At 42.2% G+C, this 13,764-nt stretch overlaps 1 protein-coding gene across 1 annotated transcript in view; it reads right to left on the bottom strand.

The window, feature by feature from the left end:
- Positions 1-1,490: 1,490 nt before the first annotated feature.
- The window catches only part of PARVB (parvin beta), a 50,844-nt gene continuing 38,570 nt past the window's right edge, over positions 1,491-13,764 (bottom strand). Inside the window, exons 9-13 of the mRNA XM_027730172.2 lie at positions 12,845-12,906; positions 11,539-11,607; positions 9,850-9,951; positions 7,834-7,906; positions 1,491-4,445 (exon numbers count right to left, since the gene is read on the bottom strand). Coding sequence (XP_027585973.1) covers positions 4,369-4,445; positions 7,834-7,906; positions 9,850-9,951; positions 11,539-11,607; positions 12,845-12,906 — 383 coding nt within the window. The 3' untranslated portion in view covers positions 1,491-4,368. The remainder of the gene's footprint in view (positions 4,446-7,833; positions 7,907-9,849; positions 9,952-11,538; positions 11,608-12,844; positions 12,907-13,764) is intronic.

Below are 13,764 nucleotides of genomic sequence, written 5' to 3'. Positions count from 1 at the left end.
AGAGTTATCCCCACTAGGCAGTGCTGCTGCTCTTCCTCCCCTTTGCCATCACTGACTAAACAGGAAAAGCTTCCTCCAGTGGCCACTTTCCCCGGACATTTCCTGCAGGTTCCAGCTACATCTGTTAAATCTCCCAGCAAGCAAAAGCAACCCTGCAGTCCTCCACCAAGCCCCAAAATGAGAGAGCAGGCAGCCACACTAAGCTGGTCTGGTTTAACTCCCTGAAGGGACTGACTCCCAGGGACTGACTCCTGTGTTGAGCTCCACACCAAAGACAAGAATGGACAAAATGGGATAAAGGAAAGTGGGCTGAAAACACATTTCAGGCTGCCAGGAATTCTTAGTAACTGAGAACTTAACCCAAAATCCTGAAGCAAGGGGCAAACATAACTCTTTCCTAAGCAGAAAACAAGCACAACAATACAACAAATTAACAAAGACCCAGAGTACCTTCTCACCTATACAGAAGTGCATTCTGCAGTCTAAACATGTAGTAAGTGAAAAACAGAAAGAAGGTATTGTTGGAGATGCTATTGGGAACTTTGGCCACAGCCAGTTTCGTATCAGCAGGCAGAGGGAGCAGGAAATCCATCTGTAATTTCCAGGTCTCTCCCTACTTCAACCAGCAACACCAAGGACTTCTTTCTTGAAAGCCTCATTCACAATGGGGTGTCAGTACTAAAACACAATAATTCTGGAAAACACATGATGGACAACCCTCTTATTTTCCTCCAAAACCTGACGTTGCCTGCGGTGCATGGAGCATCCAGTCTTCTCCAGAACGGGACTGGTAAATCCTGCATCGGAGCTGCAGCTGATTCCTTGCCCGTCTCCCCCCACCCCGAGTGTTCCTGTACGTTCCCAAAGCACATCCCATGCACACACCCCCATACACACACACCTGGCCCTCGCTTAAAAATAGCCACTGAAGAACAATTCAAGGAACCAACAGCAGTCCCACCACCAAGTTCTCATGATGCATTTTCCTGGTTCCCCACAGCCCTGCAGTATTGGAGAGCCACTCCGTGCTCTCTCCATACCGGAGCAAAGGGAAGCACACAGACATTTTCAGTGTCACTCCAGACTTCCCTGAGCTTCCCAAGAGCTCTGTAGGCACAAACTGGCGTGCCAGGATTCCCTCCTGTGCTGATGTGCAAGAAGTGGCTCCCAAACCTTCTAACAGGTATCAGAGAGTGTAATTCAGTTGCTTTTCTCTTGTGGAAGGAAAAAGGTAAACAAGTTGATCGGATCCAGCAGCTGAGCAATAATAATAATAAAAAAAAAAGCTGAAGAAACCTACAGAAGATGTTATTTGTGCTGCCCACACCATCTCATCATCTGTACCAGGGCCAGAAACAGAGATCACTGCTTTTCCAGGTGAGCACAGACCATCCTATGTCTAAGATCCTTGATGGCTGAACTTCACCGTTCAAAGGTTCTTCCCACAGACTTGTCCAATTAGCAAAAAATAAAAGATGGAGAAAACACAGTGATCATTATTTGTTTATTTGAATAAATAGTACAACTGTCACAAACCATGCATAACACTCCTGCTGTGAATTTTAGCAAACATAGCATTGCATTGTAACTTGCTTACAGTACACAACTCTTATCACTGTGCTGGGTGCCTCCAGCATGTGACAAGCCCAGAATTTTACCTGCAAGGCTGGTTTTTAGTAGTTAGAAATCCAGAGTAAACACTGTTAAAAACAGTAGAAAAGACTCTTAAAAAATACATTAATACTGAAAGCACTGGGACGTGGAGAAGAGGGGTAAGAAATCCTTTAAGGTTTTAGGTGATTAAAAAAATCTGCCACTGTTGGTTTTTCATCTTGAAAACCAGAATGGAGCTGAGTGTCTGAGCTTCTTCTGTGGTAACAGAGCTCAGTGGAACTGAGTATGTCCAGTAAATGCACCTAAAAGTCAAGTTGTATGGACTGGAAAAGACAGACATTCATTAAGTGCTTCCAAAACGTGGAAGCTGCAGAGCATCCAGCACTCCAGGTGAACCCAACAGGGTTGAGATCTGTCCCACTGGTACCCAGGGAAGAAATGTCAAACCCCAGTAACACAAAGACATGGTGAATAACACGTTTAACATCGACTTGGCTTCTGGAGAGGAAAGGAAGCATCGGACACGTAACAAAGAGGCAGGACAAAAGCAGGCGCTCAGAGAGGCTTTACCTACATTGCTCTTCCTGGAAACTGGACTCATTGGGATGAGGCTCCAGTTCAATTAAATCTGCCCTGCTCACAGTCCTGTTAACAATAAATACAGTGTCTGCAGGAACAGTGGGTGGGAAGGAGCCAAGGAACGAGTGTTTTCCCTGTGCAATGTTTACAAACAGACTTAAAAACAACAGAACGTGGTCTGACACCTGCCCCAAACTTGCTCAGGGCATCCAGCCTGCAGTCCTGGCTGGGACATCAACGTAAGGCTGCAGTCCTGGCTGACAGGGATGTTCCCATAAGGAATGCCTCAGGTTGCAGCAGAGGGACTCGGGGTTCTGCAGAGTGACCAGAAATGCAGAACTGAACAAACTCCTAAAACCTGTCAGTACATTCACGTCTGCTCACATGCCATGAAGATGCCAGCTGTACAATCCCACCTCAGAAAGAACCATCCCCAAAGCCAAATCCCTCTTATCAATCTCTTCTTGTTATTTTCTGTTTGCTTTTGGTATTAATATTGCTCACAATTTCAAAAACTAGACTCTCTGGAGGTCTCTCCCAGCAGCTCAGAAAACAGAAACAGCACTGGCCCTTCCACATCACCCAAAAGGACGTGGGTGGAATGACAACTCTTTAACAGGCTTGTTTCCCACAGATAACACTGCATTAAACTGAAAGTTTGAGAGACCTTTCAGTTCAATCACCTCCCAGCCCCGTGATCCCCTTGTTTCACAGCACACAATTCACACCAATGTCCTTAACTTGCCAGGAGAGCTGACCCACGAGCCTCTGGTACCTCTGTAAATCTCCTCTGTAATAACTGCTGGTGCTATGGCAGTTTAGTGGCCCCATCTGAACTCCAAGTCCAATTTTTCTGGGCTCTGTATAAACAGTGAGAGGTCAGCTCCTTCCTGAAGCACAGGCAAGCAATGATTCCCCCAGAGAACCTTACACAGCAGAGGAGATCTGAATTTTTCATGCAAAGAAAGGGCAACTTCCTTCCATCTTTGTTTCAGGGGAGGTGACCCAAGTAATTCAAATGCTAAAGCTCAGAACCCAAAAATATGAAACAAAAGCAGCAGAAGCCCATTTCTCTCCCTTTGAGATGAAAAAATGTTTAAGGAGGGAAGGAGAAAATCCCAATTGTAAAATTATACCATTCAAAGATCGTGGTTCCTCTTGAACCTGAGTTCAAGGGTAAATAATGTTTGGTGTAAGAAATCCATTTTTAGGGGAAGAATATGCCTACTTATGACAGGATTCAAGTGAGCTTATGGAGCAGAGCAAACCTGCCCGTTTATAAAAGCCTGACCCCCAGAACCCTACAGCTGCCAACAACTCCAACAGGAGTAATCTGACCCTTTAACTCCTATATGTGAAATGAAGAATCAACCTTCAGACTGCCAAGCTCATTATTTCAGAAAGGACTGGGGGCAAAATGCATTAATCCAGTCTGTGCCTGTCTGACCAGCTCCTGACTGAAGCTGAATGGGTAACAGTGGCTCTAGCAACCAAATTTCTCCTAGAGAAGAGATAAAATAAAAATAGGCATAAAAAAGTTAGTTGGTCATCCCATTACAAGACTTATTCTGTGTAAACACTGAATGGAAATAACACTGAGTAGAATGAGGTGAAAAAAAAAACCCAAAAACTGAAGCTTTTGCCATGAGCTTCAGGTAGTGCCTGTAATTCCCCTCAGCCCAACCCACCCAAGAGAAACCCTATTTAACAGAAAAGGCTCAGTTTGTAAATAAATCCCACTGCTGATTTTCTATTTTCAACACTTAAGCCTAGAAAATCATCAAATGCCAGTGGCAACCAAGGAGTGTACAAAAGAAAGCCTAGTGTAGAATCAAAGAGTCTCCAGCCATGAGGAAGGTCTTGTGTTTTCCCTGCTTATTAAAGTAGTTAGTGGTATATTTCCTTTATCAAAAGCACACTTGTAGGTTATAACAAACAGCAGATCCAATCTTCTGGTAAAAGTGTGACATACCTACACATTTTCAAGTGACGTAGAGAATACACATGCACTATTTTTAGTGGAATTGTCATACAAAGAGCTACAGACAGACCACACCAAGTGCAGAAAGAATGCATGAAGTGGAGCATAAGGCACAAGGGGGGTGTGCAGAGGGCGTGTTCATGGTCATTTCTGCCTTGAAGGATGAAGAGACCTCAGCAGGATCACCTCCAGGATCACTCGACGTTCTTGTACTTGGTGAACAGGTTGTACAGAACCCTGAGGGTAGACTTCAGGTCCAAGTTGACAACATCTGTGGGAGAAAAGGAGAGAAATCCTTAGCCTGCATTTTGTTTGCCCTCATTTGTCCTGAAAGGAACAAAAGCCCCCAAACCTCTGAGCCGGAGGGATCAGCAATAACCCCCCCCCAGAGTTCTGATCTCCCCAAGTCAAGCCTTTCCAGTGTCCCAAACGATGCTCTTACAGCCACAGGGAGCTTCTCTGGGAAACAGAAGGGAGGTAATTCCCTTCCCCATCTAAAACTGGTTTACAGAGAAGGTCTAATTCTGTCAGAGACCTGGAATAAAGGTTTTGGGAAATGACCAATGACTTCCCTGGCCACGGGAGGAGTGAACAAGTAGTCACACACCTCCTGAGGTACCAAACCTCACACACCCACAGCTCTGCAGGGGTATAAACCATGAATAAACAAAGCAGGAGTTCTCAGCAGACTCAAAGCTTTCTATTATTTAATATCCTTTCTTACCACACTAGGCCAGGGAACAGGTTCCATCCTATTACTGTAATGAATGCCCAAGAAATACCAGAGACATGTAATGCAGGGACTATGGGGGAGGCACAGCACAGAGGAGGCTGAAGGAGTAGAAGGAAAGGCTGGATACAATATGTAAGAAAGGAGGAGGAGAAAGAGGGGAGAAAAGAGGGAGAAGGGGAGAAAAGGCAGAGAAAAGGCAGAGAAAAGGGGGAAAACTGGATAACACTCTAACCCCCACATTTCATCTGAGATTTTCAGTAACCTCTCAGACTTTCTCTCCACCTTTTTTCCTACACTATTTTACATACTTCGTTTATGAGTTTTAGTTTGCATTTGTAAGAGAATATTCTCCTGCCCCAAAGAAAGATCCTAACTGCTGTGAAGTCACACACCCTGAAAAAAGAAAGGTCCTACCTGGATAACTGAAAATGAAACATAATTCTAATTTTCCCAAGAACAACAGAAAGTTGCTCACTACCACAGCATTCTCAGCACCAAGACCCAGTTCCCTCAGAGATGCATTTAAAATGTAAATTTAGCCATAGGAAAGAGCACTTTGCATGTTTTCTTATTTTCTTTTTCTTTTTATGCATCTTCCAGTGGGGAAAATTCCACCTCCATTCCTTGACAATGCAGAGTGAAGGTTAATTACCTTCACTGTAGTAATTCTAGTTTGCCACTTTCCCAACTTTCAGACCTTGTTATGATTTTGTTTCCTGCATTAAAGAGTACAGAGTATGAGATGCATCCTCCCTGTGTGGGCTATTACAGTGTTCCTTATTGATCAGTGTCTAACAGGCATTCCCAAAAATAAGCATATTCCCAGCCTCCTGTTTCTTATTTTAGGATAAAACATGCACAGTCATAACACTGCCAACAACAACGAATAAAATGTTAACTGAAAGTGGCCATAAATCATAAAAACAGTTTAAAATATTCCATTAATTTAAAACTTTCACACTCCCTAACAGCCTCATTAGAGGCTAATAAATTAATCCACAAGAACATAGTTCTGCTGCAATAATTCAGCATCAAGTCCTGCTGCAATAATTCAGCATCAAGTCCTGCTCCTGGCCCAATCTACTGAATTTTGCTGGAAAACCAGAGACTGAGAGATGATGTGCATGCCCCTATTTTTATTTACACCTGTACAAAGACACACTCAAATATTTAACAAGGCCTCTTTCTTGCAAGCACTGCAGAAAGCAGCGATTCTAATTCAAGAGGCATTCACTGCCCAGTTCATGCTGAAGGACATGGATGCACCTGACAGGTTTTCCAGGCTATTGCAGAACAAACAATGGATCAGAGCATGGCATTAACAAAGCACACCACACACAGAATATTTTGCAGAGCCTCAGAGTCTCTGCCAAACCGAGTTACTGTTTTAGGAAACACAAATTACACGGCAGTACTGACTGTCAAGACCTTACACAGGATTCCATGAAACTCTGGTGGCAAGCCATACCCTGTCCTCTCCACAGGAGCAGTTTTCCAAGAGCAACAGTCAGTTTTACAGGCAGTTCCAGCCACACAGACATCCCAGGAGCACACTCGCTCCAACAGCTGGGAACCACTGGGAATGGGGACACACCAAAGGGGGAGGAAAACACACAGGAGACTGTACATCCTGCAGCAGCAAAAAGGAATGTTCTGGGAGCTAATTTAGCTCTCCAGCTTCTATTAATTATTAAATCTTCAATCAGTAAAGCACTTAAACATAGTCTGCTGCTTATTGAATCTGCACACCTTGTCCTGAGCAAACAAAAGATCTGCTGTAGTGTTCTGCCATTCCTGACAGTGTAAGGATACAGGAAAGCCTTATGGGAAGGTGGCTCCTCTGCTGGGTCAAAAGATGACAACAAAACAAAATGAAACAACAAAGGACAAGCTTTCAACTAAGTCAGTCTTCTCCTAGGTTTTTAACATTTTCTCTCTCTAAAAACAGGCTTGTCCAGCTTACCTGGTCTCCTGCAGCATCTCCTTAACCCTCCCACTCAACAAACTGCCATCCCTGCCCACGTATTCCTATTTCTCCAGCTTCCTTGTTCTCCTCACACACCCACTGACTGAGCTCCAAGAGTCAGAACACACCTTTACTTTCCCAAGTTAGTGTCTTGTTTCACAATGTTCTTCAGCAGCACCTTTCATCCCCAGATTTAAAACAGGACACACAGGCATTTAATATTGTCTTTTGTCCCTCACTATAAGCAGCTCCACTATTTGTTAATCAATTTATTATCACCACTTTGTCTCATTTTAAGTCAGAGTAAACATTTCTTGGGGGCTCCTCGCTTTCCTTTGTTCTGAGGAAGCTTCTAAAACACACCCAGTTTGTAACAGCAGGCATAAGAATCGCTCATTTAGCAGTCATAAAGTTTTAATTCCTCTTTTCATCCCTAGTGCAAGCAACAACGCAGACCTCATCATTAATTCATTTCAGGGTTCAGAGACTTTAAAGGCAAAACTCAGTTTTTTACACGTTTCAGATCTGACTCCCACGTCCACATAAACCAAGGAGACAGTTTGCTCCTGGCTCTCCAAAAAAAACCCCTCAAAGGCCTTTCAGTTACCTGTCATGGAAATCTGATCACAGGAGTCCAAACCAGCACTGGCTGTAAGAATTATGAGAATTAGACCATACAAAGCTTTCTGCTTGGACTCTTTTGCAGAACACCATCTGAATTTATAATATAACACTGAACAGCTCCTGAATGATTCACTAAAGCCAGATTTGGACACGTCAGTGAATCCATTCCAGACAAGGAACACGGGTAAGGATATACCCCAGACACAGGCCATGAATCCTTTGGAAAACTGTCAGGGGCTCCATTTACAGCTCCACTTTGTGGTACCACTGCTCCTGTCTTCAAATGCACTTTAAATGCTATTATGTCTTCCCACACAGTTTAAAGCATGTCCATACCTTCAGGGCGAGCCTTTGGTTTCTTCAGTCCTCCATCCTGCATCAGCTCAAAAGCAAAGGAAACATTATGGACCTGAAAGAGGTAAAGTGTTTAGAATCTCACAGTCATAGAGGCATTAAAAACCTTTCCTCAATTTTTTAAAATGTTTTATTCTCTCTATAATTTCACGTAGACAATGGTAATTCTGTTTAACTCAATATTAAACACTGATACATTTAATAGAAAGTACATATGAGGGGCTAAGAAATGAAAGCTTGTAGGGTAAATATTCACTTTTGATAGAAAGAAAGTAATTTCAGATTTCCAAATTCAAGTGTAGAAATGTGATGGGTCCCACAGGAACTGAGAAAACCCGTTAAGCCCCGAGCTCAGTCTCCATGGCAGAGGCCAGAGAGCTCCCAATAACTATTAAAAGATAGGGACAACAAGGAAAAAATGAAAGAAAGTAGGTGTCTTCTTTTAACCTCTCATTTGAGGGACAAACAGGATTTAAAGAGATTTGCACAGCAGATTTCTTGTCCACGCTCACTGAAATTTAACCAAGGCAATTTGCATTATGAATTCTGTGCACTTTTGTTACTGCAAGTGACAGTTTTGGGGATACAGAGCAAGGGAGGGGGAGATTTAATTACAGCCACTCGTCTTGAAAATCAGGGAGTTATGCACACAAAGCTCCCCTACAACAAGGAAGAAAGGCCACTTTCACTCACACTTATTGTTCAGGACTTTATTAATCTCTTTTTACCTGCTGCAGGTCCTCCTCTTTCATTGTGACAAAACCAATCCCTTTCAGTGTGAAAGTACTTTATTCTTTCCCAAAACCACAGCACCTGCCTCTCCTTTGATTTACAAATCCCCATCCCTCAAGGCAGAGTCTCCACCCAAACCCACAACAGCACTTCAGGAGTACTTGCTAATCTTTGTGAATTTAAACCATTAATAACAAAACCGTAACTGAACAGGTGCTGGCTGCAACTCAGCACCCTGCACTTCTACAGGGGCAAAAATTCAAGATACTGAGATAAAAAAAAAAGCAAGAGAAAGCTATAGCTTGTGTAAGATGTAATAGATAATAATTTTCCCACTGCTCTACCCAGTTCCTGTGCAGCATACAACATTCAGAATGAATCAGTATTCTGATACCAGGCACCAAACACACACAGATGCACATTTATGTCCAAGGAACAACTGCAGACAAACTTTTGGGTTCAGGTCAGCTTCAAAACATGTCTCCTGTGAGCACTCAACATCCAGTTTCTCACCCCACAACAACCAAAGATCACAGCCCAGGTTCCACCTCTTCTACTTCATACATTTACATAGCAAATAATGATATTTATTCAGCTTGTTTGTAGGAGCATTCAGTAAACTATCACATAATACTATGTTGTTTTATAATGTTATATGTAAGTTATTTTATTCAATAAACTACAGGAAAAGAACAGGTATTAGGGAACTGATCCTGATGAGATGAGGGGGCATTTTTAAGGGATGACATCCTGTGACTTTGGGAAGAAGCTTTACCTCCGTGTCAATCCCAGGATGCAGCAAAAGCTGAGCTTCCCATATCTCATCTTTTCTCTCTCTTGCCTGTTTACACAGAACATACAAGGCCAGGCATCAACTCTGCTGTCTGGCACACAAAACCACTTCAGGCAGTACTACAAGCTAAAAAAATCACTTTGGTTATGCAAAGTACTCTCCAGTACAAAGTGCTCATTACTGATTTATTCATTCTGATTATTCATTTATTTATTTACTATGTGCTGTTTGATGCTAGTGACAGAATAGCTTCCTTCCTCAGCTACTGGGAATTTGCCCATTCATTTCACAAACAACTTTTAGTGGTTTTAACTATCAAGTGTCACAGCCAGGGCCTCTTTGCCACAGCTCCTGGAGAGAATATACCAAGTTATTCTGATTTACCTGGCACAAAGGGAAAAGATGCAGCAACTGGAAAACAGCATGTGATAACAATGCAAAAAGAACAGGGAAACAATGGAGTTTCTACCCACCTTCTGATCAAAACTTTCAGGTGTTAGGTAGAAGTTGTGAAGTGGAACAAAATAGTCTTCAAGGAGACCCATGAGCAAGACCAAGTAAACACCATCTGCAAACTAAAGAGGAATATTGCTGACATTCCCAGGAGAAAGAAGCTGTTTGTAAATAACAAGGAGAACGAAGAATGCTTGGCCCAAATTGTTTATTTTGATTTCTACCCCTGTTTTTTTGCTGGCACAAAGGTGTGAGGTGGTTCAGGAGTCACCAAGTGATCCTTTCAGTCACAGCAGGGAATGGCAACAAGCATTTAGGGCTTTGTTTCCTCTGCTCCCTGGATTCACCTGTCCAGGGTGAAATCACCAGTGCAGCTGAGCAAGAGAAATCACTTTTAATTTCTCAAGAGCCTGTTGACAGAGCTGCTCTCTTGTCTGTTCTCAAAAGAAAAGGAAAATAAACCACAGGAGGCTTTCTCCCTACATCTGGTAGCACAATTTCCCCTCCTCTCGTTTCCTGAGCAAAACAAGGAAGCCCATCAGCAATTGTTAGAGCATTAACCCCTGCAAGACCATATTTTATTATAATTACTTACATACAGTAAATAGCTCTAAGCAGAAAAAAATTAAAAGCAATTGACCTAGGAGTGATCTATAATTTGTATTCCTTAGTTGTGCAGAATATCTGGTCTGAATAGGCAGGGACTGAAAAAAAGATCTTCTTTCTCTTCAGCCAGTTATCTATTTACTGAGCTACTGAATATTTTAGGGTGGGGTTATGTATGTCTGTCTATTCTTGCTTTCTTCACATTCATTTTATTTGCTTGAGGAATCTTGCCAACTTCTCTACAGTATTTAAGAAAGCTTTTTTATATTAAAAAAAAAAATGTCCTGGGAAAACATGTTTTCAGATTAAATACTCCCAGTCCTACTACCACAGTACCTGGTAATTGGAACAACAATCCCTCTTAAATTGTGTGTGTTGGACATTTGAGTCTTTGCCCTTAATCAGAACTTCAAATTAAACCTCCCCTGACACAGGTGGGAAGTTTAACTTCATAAAAGAATCTTTTTCCCCCTGAAATAGGTTGTTTAGAGTTTCAGCAAATATTAAATAATATCCTGCATACTTGGGCAATACAATTCAGTGCTCATACCAGACAGGATGACTCCTGACTGGCTAAGGGGGGAAATGTTACATATTTCTAACAGATTTCTCACTTCTGATCCTGATATGCCACATGTGACATCCTCTAATCTTTTCAAAAATAAATTGCTGGGTACCCTTAAGGAACTATTTGTTGTGACAGATCAGATCCAGTCACCCCCTTATTTCAGCAAAGCTAAAAACCAGCAGTGAATGAATAACTGGTATTATACCAAGCCAAGCTCAAACCAATTACCCACACTCTTGGTATAATTCTTTAGATGCTGTGCTTTTGTGCTGAGACAATAAGATAAACATCTCTCCACAGTTCAGTGAACTCTGGAGAGAAGATCTGCTTCTGCTTAGCCTGAAAAATTGCTTAATTTTATGTTTAAAGTGAGAACTACCCCACTGACACTGAAATCCACATTTACTTCAAGTTTCCAAGCACGTCACTGCTGCTCCAAGATTCCACACCTTAACATGCCCAAAGAGAAACAGCTCCATAACAAGGTCTAGATTTGCAATTTACAGATTACACACAAAAAGAAAAAGTCTCCTACCTGGGTTTCCAACTCTGTTACTTCCAAATTCAGTTTATTCAAGTGTTTGTTCACGAAGGTGATCAGAGACTACGAAAGAAAACACCAGAGGCAGTGATTCAGACACCACACCACGTGAAAGGGTTAACATGTGACCTTTTCAGACTTTTTTTTTAATGATAAATATGATAAATACGGGTGTGGGCTGTTTGCTTTTGCACAAATAAGTACATAAAACTGAAAACAACTCAGTCAGAGAGTCATTTTTGTTGCACCACGTGCCAGAACTCACCAGATGGTGCTATCACACACAGCTCACTGTATCAGCTTTCTGAGCACACAGAGCAAACTCTAGTGACAGAAAAAAAGCTGAGATGACATCAGTGCTTGGAGATGAAGCAAGCAGGAGCATTCCCTGTCCACACTAATCTTTTCAGGTTCCAGGAGAAGCTCCACCAGCTGGGAGCAAGGCATGAGCAGCACTGAGCTAAAAGTGGCCTGAGAAGATGCCAACAGCACACACCTCTGGTTCCTGGGGGGGTGTGTGCAGATCAGTGAGCAAATGACAGTCAGGATGGGATTTCTATTCCAGACACAACATCCTGCTCCTCCAAGGCAGTTCTGTGCTGATGGACTGAAGCACTGAGATCTGCCACCCCGCTCACACCACTTCCAAAGGGACACAGAACTGGGGGTGAGCACTTGAAAGAGTTAACTCAGCTCTCTATCAACTTAAAAACACTTTTCTAGAAGACACCTCAGACTGGAACGATAAAATCTTCCAGAGACATCAAAGCATTACTGTAAATGCACACATCCTCTACTTCATACAAAGGGAAGGGACAATTTACAATGCTGATCTCTGCACAGTTCTAATAAAAAGCCATGCTGGAACTATCTGATGGATCAACATGGAGTCATGTCTTCCCTAAAACAAGGGCTGGCAGAGAGAGATAAACAGCTACATGACCCCTCTGCTCTGTCTGACACCAAGAGCCATGTCAAAACCAAGCCTGGGTGGGTGTGCTGTGAGATGATGCTCAGCCCTCGGGGACAAACCAGGGGACCAGATGAATTAGTGCTCAGCAGAAGAGCCCTGGGACAAAAACAACTCTTCTCTAAAAGCTTTGCATTTAGCAAACTTATTTATGGGTGAATCACATCTCAGGGTGCTGTGGAAAACACCAGCTGGCTTTGAAACAGTGCCCTTTGGGGGTAACTCTTCACTACTCCAGGTTCCCCCTTCTGTTACTTGCTGGATGTTTCTGAATATCTTTCAAAAGAAAAAAAGCAACGTGGAAAATAAAACTGGGGTTTTATTTCTTACCTTTTTGACCACGCTGAGTTTGTCTGGTGCGTGATCAAAGAGAGTGTCAAAGGCATCACGCTCTGGTTTGAGGGGAAAAAGAGAATTAAAATCAATACAACCCCAACACAGCCGAGTGTGGCAAGCAGGTTATGTGTCTGAAGCTTAAAGGTTCTCCTGAGAAAGCCACATAACAAGAGGCCCAAGCTAAAAGTTACCACCCTGTTCTGGTGTTTAGCTAAATGCCAGAGCAAACTATGCTGGGAATTTTAGAGGCAACTGAAAATAAACGTATCATTCACTGATTTCCCTTTTTTTTGCCGTTTGTAATTGGAACACAAAATATTGAGGTGAAAAGAAAAATTAAAATGAAACACAAATTTTGACTGTGCCCCAATCCTGACTTAAACAATAGCTATGGCTGCACCCACCACTCAGTGTCAAAGTGGGATATTAATTTGGTTAATTAAAAATTACTGGTAGTACCTGTGAATTTAGTAAAGCTTAAGACTGGACTCGACTGAACAGTGTATGAAGAGCAAAGCTCAGCATGAAGATTTAAATTATGTTTAGACCTTCCAAACATTGTAAAATAATATCTAACCCAATCTATGTTTTCAGCATAGTTTTTAACAGCTTTTCCAAGATCCACTTCTTTTTATTTACAGCCCATATTTTAATAGTTTTCTGCCATTAAATAAACAAACATATTTATTATCCAAATTTCTTTGGTTTATTAAGATATTTACCCCCAAAGCCCCTTGACTTTACTTATTTTCCAAATGCTTTATTAGTGATTTATGGCAGTACTCTGCAAGAGGGGAATGGTCGTGTTCACATGTTATAATGAGTGAATAAAGAAAACTGATTACTTATTTTTCATCACACATAGTCCTTTACATGAGCCCACATCTCTTAGCTGAGAAGTGACTTAATGCCAT

The sequence above is a fragment of the Pipra filicauda genome, unplaced genomic scaffold (assembly GCF_003945595.2).
Source record: "Pipra filicauda isolate LSUMZ 115617 unplaced genomic scaffold, ASM394559v2 scaffold292_size926685_pilon, whole genome shotgun sequence".
NCBI classification, from domain to species: domain Eukaryota; kingdom Metazoa; phylum Chordata; class Aves; order Passeriformes; family Pipridae; genus Pipra; species Pipra filicauda.
The sequence above is the reverse complement of the archived record's forward strand: the minus strand, read 5'-3'. Positions and strand labels throughout refer to the sequence as shown.